General features: G+C 34.6%; 2 protein-coding genes across 2 annotated transcripts in view; both read right to left on the bottom strand.

The window, feature by feature from the left end:
- LOC118275156 (apolipoprotein D) overlaps positions 1–11,390 on the bottom strand; it is a 17,521-nt gene extending 6,131 nt beyond the window's left edge. The window contains exon 1 of the mRNA XM_050699189.1: positions 11,340–11,390. The gene's annotated coding sequence lies outside the window, so the exon portion shown is untranslated. The remainder of the gene's footprint in view (positions 1–11,339) is intronic.
- A 4,815-nt stretch (positions 11,391–16,205) lies between these two features.
- LOC118276696 (apolipoprotein D) lies at positions 16,206–21,865 on the bottom strand. The gene is made up of 5 exons (XM_035595162.2): positions 21,680–21,865; positions 20,463–20,620; positions 17,633–17,817; positions 17,110–17,339; positions 16,206–16,912 (listed from the first exon to the last, which is right to left on the bottom strand). The coding sequence occupies exons 1-5, from the start codon at positions 21,758–21,760 to the stop codon at positions 16,703–16,705; spliced, it is 864 nt and encodes a 287-aa protein (XP_035451055.2). The 5' UTR covers positions 21,761–21,865; the 3' UTR covers positions 16,206–16,702.
- Between the last annotated feature and the right edge of the window lie 3,052 nt (positions 21,866–24,917).

Below are 24,917 nucleotides of genomic sequence, written 5' to 3' on the forward strand. Positions count from 1 at the left end.
AGTCACTTGTAAACTTTATACCTTTTAGTTCCTGACGCCTTAGTTGCTCTATGATAATAATTTAACTGTTAATTTTGGTATTTTTTTTCCAAAATTAGTTTATTAGATTTTTGCATGTTAAATAAATATCTGTCCTTGATCACAAATTTCACTCGAAATTAAACATTATTTCTATGAATTGGGATATCTATGGATCTAGATTAATCCAGAGATATTGAATTTAGATCTATTATTATTAATCCAGAAATAATCCATAAATAATTGGAGAGGTCTCTCTCCAATGGTACGTCACCGCACCTCGATCTTCAGCTCTACGCATCCAACCACTACCAGCCACCTTGCGAATATCGTCACTCTACCTAGCTGGAGGGCGCCCTACACTACGCTTTCCCATCTAGTAATAATAGTAGTAGACAATTATTCACAGATTAATTCTAATGAGGATACATACGGAAATGACTAAGTTCCTACATGGCTTCTATTAACAAACTACAATACAATGAAAATCAATTAAAAAGACAAAAACCTGAACTCACATGACCTAATTGGTTACAAATTTAATAGTAGTTGTACGCCTACTATTGTTAGTCGCTTTTTGGGACAGTCACCTAATAACATCCGTGGTATACACGAGGACAGTGGAGCGTGGAAATTGTAGTTCCGGATTAAGTATATAGGGTTCAAGTTTGTTTTTAATCGGACTATCAGTACATAGATGATGCTCTAGATAAAAAATATTTTCATTTATTACACAATTTACTACTGAGTGGAGCCCACAAACGTCAATAGGCGCCGCGGCAGGCCCAGAAGGAGATAGCGGGATGAACTTGACGTCTATAAAAAGAATTGGCCGCAGAAAACTCTACGAAGAGACGAGTGGAAGGACAGTAGGGAGGCCTTTCCCTGCAGGTGGACGACCATGGCTCATAATAATAATACATAATTAGAGAATTTATATTGACACTAATCAATAGTATCAAATAAGTGAATGTATTCAGAGGTAGTTGTCATTTTAACTTATAAAAATTATAGATAAACAATCAATCAATGCGTCTAGTTACAAAAATATGAGAATCATTTTTGTGCTAATATAAGCGCAAACTGCAACTAAATCAGACAAACCTTTATGAAAATTTATTAAAACATACAAACAAGCTCTCATTTCTAAATATTATACTATTCCGTAGACGGTAAAAAAGACAGAGGGAAGAAAACATGTAAACATACCACACATAAATCATTATACCTAATGACACAGAGGTCATTAACCCACAATACCAATTTCAAGCTAATTACAACGCAAACACATGTTAATGATCTGCGTGACAAGAAAAATACATGCAATGAATGACTACTCCATTGTTTTCCCCGTTCCATATTGAAAGAGAAAACTGGGCAAGACCGAGTGACAGGTGGAACAGCGCTTTTGTTTCAATAATGGAGTCGCGTGCTGTTTTTGTTTTTGGAAATGAATGTAAGTAGTTATTGTTTTATTTTTATTTATTTTTGTCAGTTGCATCTTGCAAATGGCAATATTTTGTTTCATTTTTAAGTATTAAGCCTTGTCTTCACTAGCAACATTTGTCGAGCGACATGTATTGTGTTCCCGGAGACATCGGGCAATGTCGGACATCGCCGCGACATTGTTGAAACTGTTCCTTGTCGCACAGTCAACAATGTCTCCGGAGACACATGTCGCTCGTTTACAGTTTACATTGTCTGTTTGACTGTCAAAAGAAATATATGTATGTATGTATGAATGAACCAATGCTTTATTATATGTTTTATAGGGGCAAAAACTACATACGTAAGTAAGTAGTCTGCTTTAATAATAATGTGGCATGAAAAAACTTGTTTGAATTTCAACTTCCTCCATGTTGTGTATAATTCTAGCATGTTAATACGAGTTAAAACATTGCTGTCTACCTCTGTAATATTTTTTCATGACCACGTGAATTACTGGTTCGTTGGTCGAGAGGCTTCGATTAGGGTTGGGTAGAGTTTTTATTAGTTAAAAACGGACTTAGATCGTATAGCATTAGTTCACTGGGTTAATAGTGTTACAGTATGTGGATGGAGTAATGTGATTTTATCATTAAGTATAAACAAATAAAGTCGCTTTTCGCTGTCCGTTCCTATGTAAGCTTTAGCCCTTTAAATATGCTGACCCGGAGCTGCGGACTGCCGGTTATCGGGGCTCGAAACGCAAAAGTGGGAAAGAGATGGTTTTTAGTTAGTAATAGTTTGGCATTTCTCGCCTCGCCCAAGGCGAGAGACGTCATTGGATGATTTTCTCCCCTTAAGCCCTTAAGAAAAAATAGCTCTACAAAAATACGCAACGGATTTTGATAAGATTTTTAAATAGATTCTCGTAGAAGTAAATCCGCAGGAAAAAGCTTCATTTAAGACTTAAATAAAACCCAAAACACTTTAAGTACACAGCACTTACGCTAAGCAATTGGTGTAAGGTCAAAAACTTACCTCTCTATTACATGACTTAACAAAATTATTAAGAGTGGTTGTCCTAATCAATCATTGGAGTAAAAAGTTGTATGCTCTGATCGTTTTATTTTAGCTGTTAATCTAGAGACCTTTGAAGTATTGGGTGTAAAGGCCAACAGTCAGCCAGTCAGTGGGTCGAATCAAAGCGAGGTAATACGAATATCAATTGTATGTAAAATTCTAGAAATAAATGTTTTAGGTATGTATCTAAACATGTATTATTGTATCTGATTTACAAAGTACTTTATCTTCTAATACAAGTATGTTTACGACATGCATTGTTTTGTAGCTAGTTAGGTTAATATAATACTAAGTGCGCTTCTTAATTAAGACAAGGATTAATTAAAAATCACGCTTTACTCACACGTACATTAATGGAGAAAAGCTCTACTAGTTTCGAGTAGGCTGCGCGACGTCGCGTCGCCGCGTCTACGCACACTGCTCATGATGAAGAGTCGAGAATTAATTGTGTATGTCTCACGATAGTTATTATAAAAATAAGACGAGAATGTAAAGGATAATAGATATATTCTTAGGATAAGCCAGCAAAAATTACCATAAACTTTATTCATTTCCATTTTAGTTAGACAACTAATAATTATTATTGTATAGGTACTAACATTGTACTTAAATACAACTCATGCGGATAAACAATAACGAACCCACAATGCAATAGAAATATTTTATCTGGGATTCGAATACGATACATTATACATCTGACATATGACAAAAATATCTTGTAAAAGAAACTAAATCAAAAAATATTTTTTACAACTAAATCATAAATGTTAATCCCCATATTAAGGCCACATAATAATAAAATAAAGACATAATCAAATCGAAAAAAACGGTAATTTAATAAAATGCTACGAAACTGCAGTGGGTCAATAATGTCCTTAGTAAGTGTGTTAGCGTTTACCGTACCGGATAACGGTTGTAAGCGCTTGCGCATCCAGTGACACTTCATAAGCGAGAGCGATTTTTTATTTTTGATTTGTGTAATACTAGGTTTTGCGGCTTTGCTTGCGTTCCTGTTGGATAAGAAGTAGCCTACCTATGTGTTATTCCAGACAATAATCTACCTCTGTTCCAAATTTCATTCAGAACCCTTCAGCCGTTTTGACGTGAAGGACTAGTTAAATGTTGTCTTAAGAATGATTTGGGAAAAGTACTTTCTTCAATGGATTTCAAAAGGACTTAAGACTCTTACTGCCGTACTCAGAGACATTTAATGATTACTCAAGCTAAGTATTCCTTAGTGACGATTTTGTTCCGAAAACAATTGCTAACTTAACCCAGTCCGGGTTAATTAACCACTAAATGAGTACGGCGGTTAGACTTGAAGTTATTTCAATTTGCTACTTTAATTTGTCTACGTTATTGAAAGTTAATTATTAGGCGGTTGTTGTTGTGTTTTCGCATTTATTTAGCTTAGTAATGACTTACAAAAATACGAATTAAAATTCTAGCTAAAAATTCAGTTCCAATAATTAGTATGTAGGTAATTAAAACTAAACGATTCGGCTTTTAAATCATTGTAATTGAATTGATTTATTAAAATACAGTCGATATTGAAAAAAAAAAATGTGATTACTGAGTTTTTAAGTAGTTTTCTAGTTGTACCGCTGATCCAGAGCCGCGGACTGCTTAACGGGTTTACCGGGGCTCCGGCTCGAAAAGCAAAAGCAGGAACAACAAGCAAGGGTGGTTTTTAGTCAGTAAGAGTCTGGCATTCCCTCTCGCTTCGCCCAAGGCGGGAGAAGTCATTGAATGATTTTACCTCCTTAAAAAGATTGATTAAAATATACTCTATAACTAAGTCTCTAACTTATGTCATTAAGAAATAAGCTGTTCAGTTTCCAATAAATAAATTGATATCGTAGGTATAATATAAATAAATAAATTGGCATCGCTATGTCTTATGACTTGGACCACAAGAGAGTGCACTTGCAATTTACAATGTAGCGATGAAAGTAAAGAGAGATGCACTCAATTTGAGAGACGTTTGTATGCCGAGTGCAAATTGAGGACGTCATCGAGCCACACTGTCAGAATAAATATATTTGTATTATGAGTAATACTTTCTCATGGTTTTACCCATTAACTTCTAGTTTTAGAGTCGTGGAGTAATGTTAGACTGATTATAATAGGGTAGATGACTAATTTTTATTTAAATGTCCGTATAAAATTTTAGACATGTATTTTTTGTTTTCTTACGGAAACAAATACCTTCGGACTCTCCAAGATATATCGATTTGAAATATCGGGTGACGTCACGTCTTGGTACATTTTATACATAGAAATGACGTATTTACTCCCAATCCTAAAATTTGATTCGTTTTATTTAAGTATTCTTATCTTATATGATAATTTTATCATTATCTAACTGACGGACTAAATAGATTTTTAATTTTCATGCTCCGTCCTCCTCCTTTTTTTATAGTAGATAAATAATAGTTGATGAAATAAACATTTTAACATAAAATAATAAGAATAAGATATTAGTAAGTTCAAGGATTCACAGTATTTTGGTTTATTTATTAACTGTGTGACTAAGTTAAATGTTTCTTTTGAGAAGTAGGTAACTGTTACGTCCATAGTCCATAATAATAATTATGATTTTCAGTTTAGATAAATTTTAATGACGTTTTTTGTCTGCATGAGCAGACAGTAAAAATAGAAAAATATGTTTATAATATATTAAAATTAATCAATTGTTCAGAATTTTTCATAAAAGGATTTCAACCATTAAAAAAAAAACTGAAACAATTGTAATAGCAGACTAAGTAAGCCCCTGGTCAGCTAGTGAAAGTCTAGCTAGTTTTGACTGCTTATCTGTAAGCCCGCTACCAGCGCGAGGACCGCTCGCTTACAACCTTTTCATATTGACGTTACGAAATATATCTTACGACATAAGATTTAATGTTCAAATTGAAATGACAAGCGGTGCCGTTAAAGTGTTTATGTCCTATAGATTAGTAAATTGGTCATTATAGTAGAGTAGAAATACGTTGATATGTAACGTGCTCAAATGTATTTTTAAAGTTCAATGAATGTTTTTTATTAACTAAAATTATCATTAGAATAAGGTCAGTACTTAATGAATTGCATTAGTAAATATAATATATAGTTTTATAATTATATAAAATTATATAACACACTGCATTAATTATGTAAGAATGTAAATTGTATTGATTAAAGTATTTAAATTTATTTTGTTACATAATTATGTAGAAGGTTGCAGGAGCGTTATTCGGGAATAAAGGTCACGATTTCGAGTTCGTCTCAGAAAATAGTAAATATTGCTTTACATTTTACTTTTTATTCCTTGAAATGTAAAAGTGATGGCTAGAGGTGAAAAAAATAGATGTCACAACCTACGAAGACCGTTAACATTATTGCTAAAACAGAGTATTGGGGGTATGGTACTCATTCACGCTGCTCATGATAAAGAGCCCCTCTGTAAATCGAAACTAGTAGAGCTTTTCTCCACTAATAATACGTGAGTAAACCGTGATTTTTAATTAATTTAGTATATCTCACGATAATTATTATTAAAAGATCGTAGTTTAAAAAGTTTATTAGAGAACATAATTCAAAACAGTTAATGATATATTCTTACTCGACTCAAAAGGTCTTGTTAGCAACTCAGTCTTTTAGAACTATTCGGCTATAAAAAGTAATCTAATAATAGCATAATAAATCACAGTAACGAAGTGATTAAACTTCTAAAGGACATACTAATGATTACTTCTAACTGTCATTGCATTATGTGTTTGTTTGTTTATGTTGTCGGTACATAATAAGTACAGTTATTGTTTAAAAACAAATCGATTAACTTTGCCATGTTAGGCTCGTTAGTTAGCATAGGACGTTAGAACAACCTCTGTGTGTAAATGTGTATGATTGTATTAATGTGTATAAAGGTAGGTACCCTAAAATATGAGGTTTTTGCTGATCGATTTTCAATCATATCGTTTGGTAACATAGTAGAAAATGCACGTTAAAAATATAGTGTGAGATAGTTTATGATGGTGTTAATTGCTATTATTTAATTCATATGAGGTTTTTGCTGATAGATTGTCAATCATATCGTTTGGTAACAAAGTCGAAAATGCATTTATAAGTATATAGAGTGAGATAGTTTGATGAGCTGGTGTCTATTACTATTATTTGATTCATCCTTTTTCGTTGCAATTTTACCTCTTAGAGCGCCATACACGCTGCTCGAGCAGTCAGAGTCAACAGCTCGAAGATGCATATTGATGACAGCTAGAGGACTTGTCGACAACAAAGCATTCATCGGTGACTAACTACTAACAGTCCGTGTATAGCGGCCCTTAGTTTCAATAAGAACAAATATTATTCTTCAGAGTGTTCCATATTACCTTAACAACCAATAAATGGTTTTGATTTTCAGTCAACAAAGAAATAGGAAAACTTAATTAAATTTTAAAGTTAAATGAATATTATTCTATTACTAGTTTAGCGTTATGGCATGTGAAGAAAGTGCTAGGAAGTTATAATATAAACAATAGTACATAACACAGAACTTCCCTACTTTCACTGAACAATGAAATCTGTTTAGTCGTATGAGTTACACTATTTAAAACTCAAAAACGGATGATCTTTAATGGGGACGTATTTCAGCTTACAAGATGGCGCAAATGTCAAATGTTTTTTTGTCCAATCACAGAAGCTGTCAAATATTGTACGTCCAATGGTGTGACTCTAGCTAATTCCCTATTGGACGACGAGAGGTTCATACTAGCGTCGAGGAACATCTAGTCTATTATAATTATGTTAATGTTGTGTTTGTTATTGTAATATGTGTATCTGTACTGCTCTACTAGTAGAATCTACTATTGATATCATTATGGATCAACCTAACTTTAACTGAAAACCAATCAGTAATATACTACAAAGTCCAAAATATCATTGAAAACTGACAAAACGAGTTGCTGTCCAAAGTACAAACATGTTTAGAGATTAATGTCATTATATTTTGTGACGTAAGTCTTTTTAATTATGGTTTTTTGTACATATCTATTAAAATTATATATTTTCACACAGAGCAATATCAACTTTAGGCAATGGTTGCGCAATAGAAAATATTTTTGTTTAAATAGTTTTTTATAGTTAAAAAAAAAATAAGAACAATAGTTAGTACGTTACAACAACAACAATAAGATACGTTTCATTTTTAATGAGTTCTCTTGAACTAAGTTAGTAGGTAATTTTTAATTATCTAGTTATGACATGTGTTTTTTTTATATTTGTGTTTATTTTTTAGTCTTTTAAAAAATGTTTATAAAATGTATAAACCTACGTTAAGAATAAATAAAAGAAATAATAATATTACTTAAAAACTTGTCATCTATATTTTATTTTAACTGATGGCTTAGCTAGTAAGTTATTCTTTACAGTCATGTTAAAAATATGAAATAACACAAATGATCGTTTTCATATAATTAATGAAACATATATATTTAACATATTCTGCCATTAAATCTTATGATATTAATAAAGTCGAAAGTTTGTGAGATTTTATGTTTGTGTGTATGTTTGTCACTCAATTACATCAAATGATCGGGATCGGATGAAATGTCGAACCAATAGATAATGTGTCTGGATTTAACACATAATGTTACTTGAAAATCCCACCGGAACGCAAATGAAGCCGCGGGTATAAGCTAGTGAATTATATAATGCCTCTAACACTTTATGGTTAATGAAAGTCAAGGTGATTGGCTTATGTGTGTTCTACTTGAGCTTCCTAGTTTCTGTTTGAACTATCCTAGCCTCAAGGTAAATTAATACCGAACCAGCAATTTATACTACGCTAAGTCCAAAAAGATGTACTTTACAGTACGAGATGTTATAAAGGGAAACAACGTGATAACGATTACATGGTAATTAAGATACTGTTTTTGAAATTTGGTATGCTTAGTATTTAATTTATTCACTGTAATATCTCATGAGAAGGTTTATATTTCCTTACATTATTTCTAGAATTTTGATTTAGCGCAAGTTAGCCGTAATAAACGAATTCATCAAGTAAAAATGTTAACTAATACACGTCTTATTATGTTAGCGTAGTGTAGTACGGGAGGTCATAGTAAGCATGATCAATATCTGATGCAATTTTTCATATATTTGTTATAAAGAACATGTACTTGTTTACAAAAAATATAGTCTACGTTACCATTAATCTAACTAATTAATACGTTAAAATTAGTTTTACTATGTAAAAGTCGCTCGTTGATTTTAAAACGAACAAGTATTACACACGTGTCACTACAGTTACGCTAACTATGAGTTAGTGCAGTAGTTACGTACTTTGACCAAAGTGATCCCCTTAACACTCCGCTAATAATTAGTTGGCGTAATATACACATTGATGACTTCAAAAAGTACCTTTACTTAGCGTTTTATAAGATTTGTAACTTTCTTATTATTGCATATTATCCACTTCTCAATTTTGACTTATGACGTATGTAAACACACATTGTGTAAGTCTAATTTGAGCATAAAAAAACGTTTTTTCCAACTTTCCTAGCGTAATAAATTGCTGGTGTCGATACTATAGGCGGAAATTTTCAATATACGAATTACAATACGAATACAACAGTCGTGTCGTATAGTGATAATATCATCGTATTTGAAAATATATTCGTGGGCACGTGTGAAAATTTTAAATTAAATAATCTAACTTCATAATGAATCCATAGATACGAATATGATGATAATGAACCCTTTGGTGACTGATATACAATAAAATATGTAATTTTTTTATAATTATGTAAAATTTCCATGTGTAGGACTTATCCTTACACTTCTACATTATCCTGACTGATGAGGAAAACGATTGCTTATTTTCTATGTTCAGAAGTTTTTTGAACTGAAACAAGTGGCCAGTAATTAATTGTGCCTTTCCACTAGAGATGTGCTATGTAGGTACGATATGTAATATCTAAGCGGGGAAACTATGTGACCGATTTCACTGGTACTAAGCTATACAGCTGTGCCGTGAAGATTCGCCGCCGCAAACTAACTAGCTGTGTGAGGAAGATGCGCAGCTCGAGTATGTTTGTGATGAGGAGGTTAACGTGTGTGTGTTCTGACATTATTAGAATCGTTTTAAAAAGTAAACCAGTAAAGATATCTAGAATATAGTGCGAGTAAATATTTTGTGAACTAAGTACTTAAACTGCCTAATTACGTAAATAAAACTAGGTACTTACGTAGGCATCACCTATTTAGATAGGCTGAAAAACATGTTTTGTCATATATTTGTTTAAAAAACTTGTTTGTTTAAGGTATCTACTAATCTAGTTAAATTAGTCTAGTTAGTTATCTACAGTAAAATATGAATATTTTTACAGAAATGGCTCTTGGTCTAGAAAATGTTAACATTTTTATCAGTGTCAACTTGGAAGTTATCAATATGCAAATATATCTTATTGAATTTCATTTTATTTATCACAACAAAATATTATGTAACACAATCACCACACACGTCCGTTCACTACGACCGTTGCATGCCGTATGTGAGCACGGCAGTCATAGAAGCGGCGTGCGTACGCGCATACTTTTTAGACCTTTGATGTTATTGTACTTCTGTTTTCGGACCAATTAATCGCAGCAGATTACTCATCGTTGACTATAATGGTGTGCTACCGGTTTTTCGATGAATCCTGTTGGATGAAAACGACAAACTTTGATTTGTTTATTTGGAACATTTTATTCACACCATAAATTTTGACTGAACTTCCATATAAAATGGTAAGTAATGTCGTAAGTTGTCTAGTCTAGATCGAGTTTAAGTGCCACCGGCTTTCAACTATTCCTCGAATACTCTGAAGACTATTTAGACAGTACAATCGATCAAATATACGCACGTTAGATACACATTTTTTTTTATAAAGTTCATTACAAATTGTATCGATAAAAAACCTCATCATCATAGGCTTTTCACGAGTTTTTATATTGTGGTAACGAATATTCACGAATAAATTGGTTCTGGTATTGTCATTATTTTACTAATTTAAAAGCAAACGAAGTTTGACGATGTATATAGGACTGGATGAGAAAAAAGGAGTCTAAATACTTTAATTATAGTTTTGTCTGAACTAACGTGTTGATTAATTTTGCTGATTTTACTTTTTTTTTTTTCGATTTATACTCAAAGATTCTATACCTTAATTGACAAACCAGCTAACTCTTGTATCGTAGAAAATTTTTTTCTTTAGTCTTCTCTTAAAACTATTTGGTTTGTTATTTTTTTGTAAATTTTGAGCTACTTATCAAGCGTATGTAAACAATGTATCAGGATGTTTGCTGGTTTGCCATAATTCTGGATAAGTTTAATGTTTTAATAAAATGACAAATAATGTTTATTGTAAGGGTACAACACTCGGCGTGATGATATTGGCGGCAAATCTTGGAATTGAATTTCTGGTTTAAAACATGAGGACAGTAGACAGAATAGCTGCGGATTACACTTGTAATGCGGTTTTATCAATTGAAAGTACGTTTAATGCTTTAAGCTGTAACTTACTAGTTATATTTCTAGTTTTATTTTGTGGTCACGCGTTCACGCCGCTGCCGGTTTACAATTAGATTCTCTCAAATAACATATGCAAACAAAACATTATTAAGAGACTTTAGGTAGATTAATAAACGTCCAAAAAAAAACATGAGATCAGATGTTCAATTGAAAGTACGTTTAACGACCTTTAAATTAACAACAGTTAGAATTCCTAAACATAACAGATCTCATCAGCACGTAACGTTAAAAAAATGTTGTCAAAATATTCAGAATGGGAAAATCTTACCTTGATATTTTTTATTTATCACAACAAAATATTATGTAACACAATCACCAGGGCTAGGGAGGGTAACACTAGGTTTTAAGTTGTTTTAAGGACTTATTTGCTGATAAAATAAAAAGTAACTTTTTAATCATTTGCATTTGCTTGCTTTTTTTATTCCCTGCTAAACAAAAAACCCAATCCATTGATTTATTCTTAAACTTAAATGAATTGCCTTTCCAATGATACCTTACAGTCATATGTCTGCCATTGATTAATAGGGTTAAAATGACTATGAAGGGAACTTTTAAAGAGGTGTGATTTTTGTGACGCCGAGTGTATTATCAACAGTATCAACACTATTTTCGCTATGGAAACTGTTTTCGTCTTCCATTTTGAACAAATAACACGAACGTCCGCCTGCCTTGAAATCTTTTCTCAACTAAAATATTGCCGCGCGCCCGCACACGTCAATATTATTGACAATACCCCTGCCTCCCCCGATATTGACGTGACAAAATCAGAATTTCTGGATAATCTACAATATTATTGAACAATACCGCAATACAGGTCGCACACACACAATATTATTGACAATACGTACTTTATTGACAATATTATTGAGTGTGTGCGGCTAGCCTTACATCCTCTTTATCATTTACTATAAGAATACATATATACAAGTATCTTTTTTTTTGAGGGGGAAATATCATTCAATGACTCTCCCGTCTTGAGCGACACGAGATCTATCTCGAACACTCCCGTGTTCCTACTCCTGCTTTGAGCCGGAGTTCCGGTAACTCACTAGGCAGTTTGCAGCTCCGAGATATATGTATGTAGACAAGTAATAAGTATTTTACTCGTATATGCAAATTTAAAATTTTTTGTGCTGAACTTCAATGCATACTTATATCTAGACAACATATATGAACTATCTAGCTACATAACAAATCATACGGCTCCATTGAAAGGAGAAGTCAACCAAGATGAATGTATGTTTTAATATAACTTTCTATTTCTATGAAAAGTGGAAAGGTATTAAGTTTTTGCATCTAGATGATCTCTTCCTATTTACTTTCGATTGTGTTAGAAAAAAGGAGACAGGTTTTTGATTTATTAGCGTTGGCCGTTGACCTTTAAGCTTCGATGAGAGTCATGTTGATTAAGTATTTATAAGCTATCTATGTTATGTATTGCGTGTGAATACTTAATTGAAAAAGTATGATTTTCATTTCGGTTTTAATTTAAGGGATTTGACTCTGGACGCTGGTATTCAGTAGGTCTCTTTCTAAAATTAGCGGTGCATTATTTTGGGAATGTGCGAAAAGTTTAAAATGGTTGGTTAAATAGATTTTAGTGTTTTTTATTTTTAACATACCTAGAACTCATTGGTGCTGTTCCCTGGGTGTTCAACAATATTAGAATTCAAAAGAGGAATTTGATAGGAAACCTTATTTTTAAAGGAAATAGTTATATTATTATGCATCTTATGTGTATCTTTTTAAATTTTGAAAAGTTTAAAGGCTTTTTGAGGAAAATAGTTTCTATATTCAATTTGATAAAAATAAACATACTTAAAGAGTTTGGCAAAAAACATTGATTCGAGTGTAGTTAATAATGTCAAGTGATTGAGTAAATAGATTTTAAGGTGAGTCTTTATCTTTGTTCACTTATTTACTGTCAAAGATATTATTTGCAGTATTTAAAGTGTTTTTGTTAAGTTGGAAAAGGTGATCAACCGCATAAAAGTTAAGGTGGTCTTAGATCTGGGTTTCATGATTGTCATGATAATAACTCGAGTAAGATAAGCAGTCTTCAAGTCGTCAACAGCTACCAAATGTGGCTTTTGGTTGAAGATGACCAGGTACGGTGAACCCTATAGGGCGACCCCTGTCTTGTCCTCAAGTGAAGGAGGAACATTGTCGTAATTAAAAATACATGGTAAGATTCTGGTATAGGTACCCGAAATGTGTCCATGAGGATTTCCATTTCCTTAATTGTTTTAGTTTTAATTTTAAGGTCATTTGTGATTTTTCCTTCTTGGATTTGGTTCGTGTTATTTTCAGCTTGTTATAAAAAAAGTGTTTTATTTATTTCATGTATATTTTCATATCGCATCTTCTTTCATCACTTCTTCTTCTTCTTTATCATTCGCATATTATTTATTTGAAATACATTTTAATAAAAATGTTCATAGATGTGATGGTCTTGTTGTAGCTAGTTGCACAGTACCGCCCTCTAGTGGATAACATGTTAACTAACAAGTAGGTACGCGTGACTTGTTTAGGTAAGTACATACATTGATAGTACATTATATGGCCTGTAGATAGCGCTGTAAAAAATTGTAAAATATCATATTGCAGGAGTTTTTTGGTTAAATTAAAAAAAATAATTAAGAAAATTGTACTTTGAAATGTACAAAAAGTATGCATGAAAGTATATTATGTAGAATTGTTTGATACAAATATGTTTTCTTCAGAGAGGTTCGAATACACGTAACTTTGGAAGCAAGTGCTCGAAAATTTCAACGCCTCTTTCGACTGGGAGCGTGGCGTCTCCTGTAATCCGGCTACTCGGAGGTCGGGTCCGGAGGATGGTTTGAGGTCGGGGGTTCTGGTGCTGAGTGGCCCATGTTGACTGGACGTCCACACTAAGCCTGGTATTGATATGGATCCCCCGGAGGAGTCTGGGGGATGCAGGTCTACTAAGGAGGGGCGCACCGGGCCAGGGGGGAAACCCAGCAGCCAAAAGTCCCCGTATCGGGCAGTAGTGGGATAGCGGCCGGGAGTGGGTGCTCAGTATCAGCCCGACCAATAAAATCAGACCCGTTCCTTTTGCTATTTTTTTTAAAGATTACGATTTTCGCTTTGTTCGTCGTTCGTTTTTATTGCTGGAAAAGAACTTTATTTATAAGAAGTACTTAGTGTTGTTTTAAGAAGAGTTTTTTTTAATTTTTTTTATACTTAATAGGATTGCGTTTGGCCACTATCTCACCATAGTGTAGCAACTATGTTAAGATATATTTGTCATTGAAAAGGCATCTGCCTTTTCAATTCAAAAGTCATCTGCCTTTTCAATGCCATAGCGAGCTGGTTATAAATATTATTAGACACTAGGGAAGATTTTCTTTTAAATATCTATTATATAAAAATAAGTCGGGTTTTCCTTCCTGACGCTATAACTCCAGATCGCACGAACCGATTTCCACGGTTTTGCATTCGATGGAAAGGTAACGGGTTCCGTGATGTTTATAGCAAAGAAAATTAAAAAAAAAAAAACAAGAAAAGAGCAGGTGGCGAAACGAAGTTCGCTGGGTTTGCTAGTTATTTATAAATAGACGGACCCACTGTATTTTTAGTTCCATAATCTCTCTTTTTTATTACCTTTATTGATTTAGGTTTTTTTGGTCATACAAGACCCATCGTACGCAAAATATAGTTAAAACTTACATTTACTTGAATACTACGTAATCTTATTTCCTATTTTATAAATAAAAATGGCTGCTTTGAATAACGACTGTGACAAATATTATGTATATGTTCCATAATCTCGTCGCAGTATATTGTAAATGATAAATGATAAATGATATTTATTTTGCAAATAGGTTATAAAATAACACTTTTACACGTCAATCTCTTAAATAACTAGATGAGGCCGGCATTTCCTATCCGACTACTCTGAGAAGAAATGCCGAAACAAACTCAGAGGTCATAGTCTCTTTTAAAGTCCAGACAAAATCAATTAAAGATGTCGGAGAACCGTGCAAGTTGATTCTGTAGTGGTCTTTTGAGGAAAGAACCACAGCAGTTTGAGCGGACCTGTTCAGATGGCAGCACGCATGTGTCAGTTTACAATCAGCTCAGCTGACGGCTGTTGCTGAATGATCCGACGAACAACACCAACCAAAAGAACATTTGGGTAGGCCACACAAATGCTCAAACTGTCAGAATATAATTTACTAAAAATAAAATGACTAGCAAAAGTCTCACACGGTCCTCAAACTAACAATTTTAAAAGGAATGGAAATTTGGAAGGATTTGTCGAGTAATCATTATGCTAATACCTAGTAGTTAGTAATTTATCGCCTAATCAATCCGCAACAATGTTAGATTGAATCATTCCCTGATAAGAACATAAAACACTGCTTCTACATAATTATAAAAATAATTAAGTACCCACAGATTATTATGTTGCGATAAAAATAATTTCGTACTTCATTTAGATCTTTATATATCTATCCAATAAATTAATTGTGGATTTTTAAATATTTGTTTAAGCTGAAATCCTTTTGTTTGTCTAATTGACGATAGAATTTGTTTATGAAACCCTATTTGTATTTTTTTACTTGCCCATCCCTACTATACCATTTGTTTGCGGAACATCCTTCATTCTAATGAGAATTTACTACCTAATAAGGTGAGAGTTTGCTTTACGTTCAACGTGGATCAACAAGGAACCAACCAATTGCAGCGGCGTTCTCGTTTCGATCTCATTAAACCCTCAAGACAGACGGCAGTCGTTTTATGTAAAAAATGTCTGTCATCAGAATTTGTTAAGACATTTGACTCTAGCACTGGCCAACCTTAAACTAGATATGAAAACAGAAAATACATAATTAAAAAGATAATTGAAATAGGTAATTCAAAAAAGGAATAAAGTATTGCTGGGCTTTTTTCGGATTTTCGAAATTTTCTCAGTAGTAGCACGAAATCTGAAACAGGTGCCCAGTATATGGCAATAGACTCACAGTATATGGCAACAGGTATTACATGGGACTTATTATTACACAAATGGTGAAAAGTGAGTGTACATTGTATAGCGGCATTACGTGCCGTAATGTGTGCCTCTTCCTAACCCTACGGGGATGAAAGGAATAATAAAACCACAAAATCGACTTATCAATTTATTTCAGAGCTGACTTCGCTTATTACAATGACTATCGAGTTAAAACTAAGCGATGCTTGCATGGAGCAAGCACGGCTGCGTGTCGAGTAGGTACTCATTCCTTATTTGGTAAAGTAGCCCTATCTATGACACCACTCATGTCTCCTAATCACACTAAAATGAACCCCAAGGCTGTTCAGATAAAGTGTTTAATTCAAATACAACTTTAGACAATGATGTCTAAGGTATTAGCAAACTTGACTATGTCAGCAATGATTCTTTGCTTATAGCAATAGTTTTAGAAACACAAATTGCTTGTATTATTTAGCCAGACGCATCAGAATTATTTACTGCGTCATTGTGTGAATTATTACTATCACACACATTTAAGACAGTGAGTTTAACGTTTGTATTCCCTTTGTGTTTATAAAATACAAGAATATCATTACTGACACGATCAGTTCCTTCTCCTACAGCCCTGGTTGGTTCTTTCAAAATTCTTTCTACTGTGCAGGCGCTTCCTTGTTCTCTTTTGTTTCGGCCATCATCGCTGGTTCTTCTATTTTCTCAATTTTCTCTTCTTTCTTTTCAGATTCAGACATGATCAGTTCTGGGACCTGCATCGGCTTGTTGGCTTCTTCAGCTGCCATCTCTGCTGGTACAGCTGATCTCTCTTCGGGGTCAGCTGCCTTCACTTCGGGGTCCACTCTCTTCTGTACAAAAAAATATATTTTAGTAAATATTGAAAACAGACTAGTTATATTTAAACATGTTTATTTCTTTTCTCCGCTGTTACAATAATAGATGCAGAGCCTCTTTCTGTATGTTGATTTAATAACATTTTTTTCAGGAGCATTCTAATAGAATTTTTTTTTTTTAAAACTATTAATCATCTATTCTCCAAAATTACCTCAACAGGTTGCTCAACCGCCTTCTCCTTCTCAACTTCCTCAGCGACTACAGGCACATCAGCGTTCTTAAGCTCGCTCACTGCTGCTGGTTCAGGCAGGATGGTGCAGTCAGCCTGGTTGGTCTTCAGGAAGAAAGTCCTAGAGATCTTGAACCTGTCGAGGACGGCATATGCGTTCTGCATCACAGCCAGAGATGGGAGTCTGTCACGAGTCAGCAACCAAGTGTTTTCTGGAGACAAATAATATAATTATGAGACTGTTTTTTGATAACTTTAACTTCTAATTCTTTAAAGTTAGGTATTATGTAGTGACTGAAACCATTTAAGGGATTCATCATCTTAAGTAGCAGTGCAAGATTTTTCCTCCATAAGAAGTGTTATAGACAATTTCATACTCCATGGGTGGAATATAGGTTTTATAGGTAATTTCGTAGTCTATATGTGACTTTACGAAACAATTTCTACATACATTTAATCCTTCTGCTTACAAAATTAAATAAAAGCTAAGTAATTTCTCACTTACGAGTATGCACAGGTCCAATACCGCTGCATGACCACATAACAGCATAGCTGTCATAATCTGTGTCCAGGATGCTGTATTCGAAGTCATAAGGCAACGGCACTGAGGAGTACTTCACCATGACGCGACCCTCGCCTTCTCTGCCGACCTTCTGCAGGTGACCTTCCATTATCCGCTTGAAGCCAGTCCTGGGGAATAATACTATATCTTAGATACCCTGAAGTTAAGAGGTTCTTCCCTATTTTTAGTGATGATAATAGGTTCTGTAATTACCATTTTGAAAGTCGCTTTTTTAACTACAGAAGAATCGCGTGATCTCGAGTGCGGCAAGGATTGTATTAGTTTCCAATAGATTCATGAACCAATAGTCTGTTTAGTACAGTTTATGAAATTAATAGGAAATTGGACTCATGCATATGGCCCCCTTTTTACAATCACTCTTTGTCAGTGTGAATTTGTTTGCACCTAAAATATACATTGTACATTGTATATTGTTATGTACTATATAAGTATACGGTATACATATCAGCCGTCATGCGAGGCTGCGCACGGGCCGCTTGATACGAAGGAGGGGCTCACACGCCCAGATTACTCTCCACCCACATTTCCATACACAACTTGTTCTAAATTGATCCTTTGGGCACGATACAAAACTGAATTAAGTAGGTAGAAGTCATTTCAATGATTTTAGATTACAATTTCAGACTTAATGTTACTGTCGAGAACTTACTTCATAAACTGTAAACGGCATGACTTTGATAGGGCATGATCCAGACCGAGGGACAATTCAAAGTGTACACAAAAAATAACAAATTTTGGAATTGCATTGGAAAAATGTTAAGCAATAGTTGGAATCTACAGTTCCCTTAGCAATAACATGACCATACTATGTATGAGACAAAGACAAGAAATAGGGAATCCAATCCGGACTATCCGTAATCCGAAAAATCCGGATATCCGCACATTTTTACTCGAGTTATCAATCCGGATTCGAAAATCAAATCCGCGGATTTTCTGAATAATAAGAAATCGTAATTCGCAATGACATTATCACGCGTATGTTCGGCTCGCGTCCTCCAGGGGTAGTGTTGGGCAATTATAATATTCCGGTTAATATCATTTGGCTAATAATCCATTAAAAGCAGTTAATAGCCATTAATAGCTAATTATGGATGATCTACAATTCTATTTATTGCGAACTTTCGGGAACCAAAGTCAATTTCCGCTGGCTCCTACTTTCCGAAATGTATCCGTTCCAATATCGGATCATCTAGAGCTTCTTGGCGTAACTCTATCGCCAACGCTAAACTGATATAGAGATCGGCTCTTATATAGAGTCGAAGGCGCATTTGGCTGGTAGGAAGTTGAGTATCCTCTGGAGGGTGAGACGGTACTTCACACCGAAACAACTGCTGTACTTGTACCAAGCGCAGGTTTGGTCATGTATGGAGTACTGTTCTCACCTTTGAGACGGCTCTGCCAAATACCAGCTGGATGCGCTCGAACACATTGAAAGGCGTGCCAAGAAGCTCATCAATGATGATGCGCTTGTGGAGGCCCGGTTTCAAAGCCTTGAACACAGGCGCAAGGTCGCAAGCCTTTCCGTTTTTTACCGGATACATTTCGGAGAGTGTGCGGGGGAATTGCACAACTTGATTCCTCCTAGTCCTTTCCATCATCGAACCACAAGACAATCGGCGAGGCGTCACTGATTCATGGTGTATATCCCACCCACACGCACGAAGCGCTTCGCTTCAAGCTTCCTTGTGCGAACTGCTAGGGAGTGGAACTCCTTGCCGGAGTCTGTGTTTCCTGATGGGTATAACCTGGGTGTCTTCAAAGCCCGAGTGAATAGGTTGCTTATGGGCAGACGTGCTCCACCGTAGGCCGCATCATCACTTACCATCAGGCGAGATAGCGGCCAAACGTCGGCCCATTTAACATTAAAAAAAATGAACGCATGAAATGAAGACAAATAAATAATATAGGTTTTGATATTAAATTAAAAATACAACGGTATTTCAAGTAATTCTATTAGTAAATCAATAAAACCTACGGCCGAAGATTAAACGAAACTTCGGATTTGAGAACCGGAGTAGGTCCCTGGTCTGTTTAAAAATTTTCAAACAGCTATTTACATTAATTTTTGGTAATTCGATTTTTTATGTACTTAGTTTTTTTTTAATTCCTAATCAGTCATTTATTTAGGATATTTTTTTTTGTTTTTAATAGTTTTTTTATTTGTTGCTCAAAAATAATTTTCTGCCTAGTTACTGCTAGAAACACTGGATCTTCAAAATCTCCTAAGCTTGGTACATCGATTGGATCGGACGCTAATGGATTTATTTCTGGTGTATTAAGAAGTACAGGTTCATTACTGATGATCTGAATTGATTTCTGATGTTGGATATAAGAAACTTCATATTAATGAACTGACATAAGTAGATTTGTTTATTTTTATGAAAAATCCGTAAAATCCGGATAATCCGGATTGGACCAAAAATCCGTTCTTAAAAATCCGGATTTTGAAAACACAGCGGATTTGCATTCTCTAACAAGAAACAGACAATGATTTGTTGTTTTCACCAATTCATTCAATATCTTTTCTATGCCTAATCTGCAGTATCCGAACTTATATATTTTTTAACGTTGGTAAATCTACGTTTGGCCATCAACCCGCTTACTGCCAGGACAGCGAAGCGAAGATGTTGCCGAAGATGGAGCCCACAGACTTAAAAAGTACCTACTTTCGCTGACCTTGAAAAGAGCCAGGTGGTATTTCTCAGGAAAGATAGAATTATTTTAATATAATTATAGTTACAAAGTAACTTACAAGGAGTTGGTGATCTCGTTGGTGACCAGGATTCTTCCTTCAGGTGTGGCGGTGTAGTGGGTGGTGACGCAGCGGGTGCCAAGCTCGGTGACGGTGAAATACCTCTCAGCTTCATACCATGTACCGAGGAAACGGTTCATGTTGAAGTTCGCCATGGCCTGGAGAAGGAAGTGTAATTAGAAAAAAAGTAAAATTCTTCTGTTCCCTAAAAATTTAAAATGTTGTAGGTACTGAAACTAGTAGCGGCAACCAATAGTGTCATCATGATGTTTGAATAAACAACGACTTACAAAATGGTTACGAAAGAATACTACACCTACCTATGCCTTTCTTAGAAAACTACGAAAAAGTACTATTATTAAAAACGTAAATAAGACAAGTATTTTCCTCAAAATCATTACAATGACGTTAAATGGACTGAGAAACATAACACAAGCTTCGAAAGCAGAAAAAATATTTATCTTTACAATTAGAGTCTTCGCACATATATTTCGCAAATGTACGAATGAAAAGGAAAGTGCTTAACCTGGAGTTTGCGGTCGACGCCCCACAACCTGTTGCGGGTTGACCACGGTCAGTGACGGCGGTTCAAACCTCTCAAGGTCAGGTTCATGGGGTTTTTTGTTTGAACAACGGAGGATCAAGGTTTTTGCTATAGATACCATCATTTGGTGTTGTAAGTGGATGTAACGGTTTGATTATTAAAGTTGATATAGATTTCGGTTCAGAGGTCATAAGTTCTTTTGTTGTATGTAGTTGTAGCGTTAAATGAGCGTCAAAAGGGATGGGCAAAATTAATTATGTCAGATCAATGTGTAATAATATATTAACTCTAATTGATTGATGGACTTTAAAATTTAAAGTTTTGGACTGTAAATTAAAGAGAAGGTTAATAAAAGACCTTTCGTTTCAAGTATTTTCGATTTTGAGTAAATGGGCGTTAAAACTATTGCAATTAAAGTACCACGATAATATAACTTTTAAAACTGAAAGGTGTTTTAAATAAAGTATTAAGTTATATCTTATTTCAATATGAGACGAAAAAGAAATAATAAGTAACTTTAAACAATAAATCGATTTTTCATTAAAGGTACCAAAATCAGGTTGATAAATTTTTTCCTTTGTCCAATTTGAAACTCCCCGATAACATCAAATTCAATTACAAAATAAAAAACAAAACACAAAATACAAAAAACAAACAAATAAAAACCACTTACTTGAAAATCGGGACACCACCCGAGCGATGGGATCTGCGCTGACGCAGTCGCGACAATAGTCAACAATAGAAGTCGCCACATCTTGACTGGTGGACCAGGATCTGAAGGGTTGGAGAAGGGTGGACTAGATGAGCTTCGGGAGCCGATACAGGAATGGCGTCAGACGTCCCGGCTCTCGCTTATAAACCTTCGTAGCTCAGCCCGAACCGGTCTGAAACTTGAAAACGCATCTAATGGGACACCTTATCTAGTAAGCACTAGGTCAGTGGTTCTCAAAGGGTTATCCTTAAGGAATAGTGCTAAAATTGAAATAAAGAATGCAGTTGATTGGTTATAATGTTGTAACAGCAAAGATGCTTGCAAACGTTGCATCTATTTACTACTACTTTTAACGCTTTTGTAAGTCTTCTTTCTAGCTTATCCTTTTATTGTTACACTAAAGTCAATATGTCTATCACTCTTTAAAGTTAAGCAGTTTGAATTTGGTCTTCTTCTAGTATCAAAACAATCCTTATTACTATAAACTTAAGCAGTTTGCATTTGGTCCTCTTCAAATATCAAAACAATCCTTATTACTATAAACTTAAGCAGTTTGCATTTGGTCCCCTTCAAATATGAAAATAATCCGTATTAAAGCAAACATCTTCAAATCTATTTTCATCAATAGGTACTTCACCCATTTCTTTCCTACGTTGATAAACTTTGAGGTCCATAAGTCAAGGTTGATTTATGATGGCCGCTGCTGTAATGAATTTCGCAGCGATCCTTGTTAGGTAACGTGCGTGTACGCATGTGTGAGTTAATGGGGATGCTTTGTTTGCTTTGTGTTTCCACCGGATGTCTTCTTTGCCATGCTAGCCTCGAGTGCCGAGTAAATAAATATTGGCTGGCCATGTGAAGGTTTTAATGTTTAGCCAGTTTGCTTAGGAAAGTTTTCATGTATTGTATGGCTGTTGGCTTTGGTTTAGTGTTGGAGTCATTTCTATGGTGGACATGGTTTTTTGTTTTTTTTTTTTTGTAAACTATCTGTGTCATTGCTGTCGTAGAAGTTTTTGGATCTTGACTCTCTCGAGTGTACCTCGCAGAATGTAGAATTGGGACTGACCCGTGGTATGCCGGAACGCAGATCTACGCGAGACACAATGTATTTTCTATTGTGTCTCTTATACCGGTTGACAAGAGGGTAATACTGCAGAACTGCCTTTAAGATTAACATGTCAAAAGTGAGTTGGCTTCAGTAGGCATATCTAAAACTATAACACATTTTAGCACACAGCTCATGGCATTACAGGAACGACGATTTATTCAAAATAAGGTTACATAAAGCCTTCAACTATTTTTACTAAGTGGATGAAACACAAAATCCAATTATACATGCAAATACAAATACAAATTCCTAACACTACTAATATGAAAATACAGTTACTTTCGACTACTTGTCCTTCTTAGCAATAGTAACCGCAGAAACAAAGAATGTTCCCAGGGCTGAGCAAAAAGACTTGGGCCATCTGCCTCCTTACCGGTTTCGAGTCCCAACTCCCGCTTTTTATTTTCTATCTTTACTATCTATTTTTATACTGGGACCTGTGGGACTAAATTGCTTGGCTCGCTAGTTCTTTTAGGGTACTGTAGAGATATGAAGTGATGGATACCCTTTAGGTTTATACGGACAACCGTTTTTGATAAAGTTAATTTCTTTGTGATGGTTTGTGTGTTCATATTTGTAGGTCTAGCTTCTTTGGTATGTGTATCTATTGATTATACAGATCACTTTAAGTATTTTGCTCTTTTTAAGAAACTTTTTTGAACTTCAAAATATTATGAAAAAGTCCTCCCTAAATTACAATGTGTCTAGGCTAGCCAGGTAGGACAACATCTTCGTTATAATCGACGGAACCACAAAACATTAAACGAATAAATAAAACAAGGCGTTTTTATAATTAACCCCTGTGTACTAATTATGGTTATGTCTGTTTAAAGAGCCTTCGCTATGTAAAAAGAATTATAAATAGTCGTTACAAAACAGGAATGTTTGACTTATTTGTTCATCAGAGAATAAAAATTTGTTGCAAGTTTGCAACATTTACTGGACTACATTGTAACTGGTACTTACTTGATATTGTATTTAGCACTAAACTTGTCACTTATATCGAGATACTAGCTTTAGCCGGTGGCTTCTCACGCGTCTAATTTGGAGTATTTGTACATCTAAACCTTTCTTTTAAATCACTATTTGTTATTAAACTGCATATTACCGTTGCATATCCATAAATATTTAAGCATACATACGGATAGATAGCGGAATGCGACGAAGTACAGTTATGTTATATTACCATTTAAATCCTTCGAAACAGCTGGATAGATATTTACAATATTTTATTGTGCTTGCTTAAACAGTTTTATTTCATAGATTCCCAACACTTGTAACGCGTCTGGTGTTTCGGATGCCCATGGGCGGCGGCGATAGCTTACCATCATGAATCGTCTGGCCGTTTACCAGCTTATACCATAAAAACATTTTTGTACATACAAGATCCTATGTATTATATGTACGTATTTAGGTATACTAAGTTTATGTGCCTATTTGATGCTGCATGCCAGCGTGTAAAATTAATGTAAGTGTCTATAAAAGTAAGGTATGCCAATTACACTATCCATTTATATTTATGATTATAGTGCGTATCGTAAAGTTTACGACCAGTATAAATATTTCCATGGGTACGAATTAAATACGTATATTTATGCTATGTATTTAATAGAATTTTGCCTTATTTAACGTTTCTTCTGTACTGTAGCTGTTTTTTTAAATATTTTTATGGAATAGTCGGCATACGAGCAGACGGTTCACCTAATGGTAACCGCCCATGGATACCCGCAACACCAGAGGAGTCACAGGCGTGTTGCTAGCATTTTATAAAGGAATACGATCTTTTCTTGAAGGTTCAAAAGTAATAATATTTCCATGGGGTAGGTTAAGCGTAATGTTACTATATGTACAGGACATTCTTTAGTACAATAACCTATGAGAATTTGTTATGGGTTAGCAAACAAGCAGACGATCGCCTGATGGTTAGCTATCGGCAGCACTATGGTTACCCTCGACACCAAGAGAAGATACAACTGCGTTGCCGTCCTTTTAAAATTTTGTGGATTGGGGATGATAATTATTACTCAATTTACAACAGATATAAAGATTAGAAAAAACTAAGTATCTATTACTTATTCTTTAACAAATTAT

This window comes from Spodoptera frugiperda, chromosome 15, assembly GCF_023101765.2.
Source record: "Spodoptera frugiperda isolate SF20-4 chromosome 15, AGI-APGP_CSIRO_Sfru_2.0, whole genome shotgun sequence".
Lineage (NCBI taxonomy): Eukaryota > Metazoa > Arthropoda > Insecta > Lepidoptera > Noctuidae > Spodoptera > Spodoptera frugiperda.

Coding starts and splice junctions, on each gene's coding strand:
- LOC118276696 (XM_035595162.2), bottom strand. CDS start 21,760: ATGTGGCGACTTCTATTGTTGACTATTGTCGCGACTGCGTCAGCGCAG. Junction 17,818..20,462: donor AACGAGATCACCAACTCCTT/GTAAGTTACTTT, acceptor ATTATTCCCCAG/GACTGGCTTCAAGCGGATAA. Junction 17,340..17,632: donor TATTGGACCTGTGCATACTC/GTAAGTGAGAAA, acceptor ATTTGTCTCCAG/AAAACACTTGGTTGCTGACT.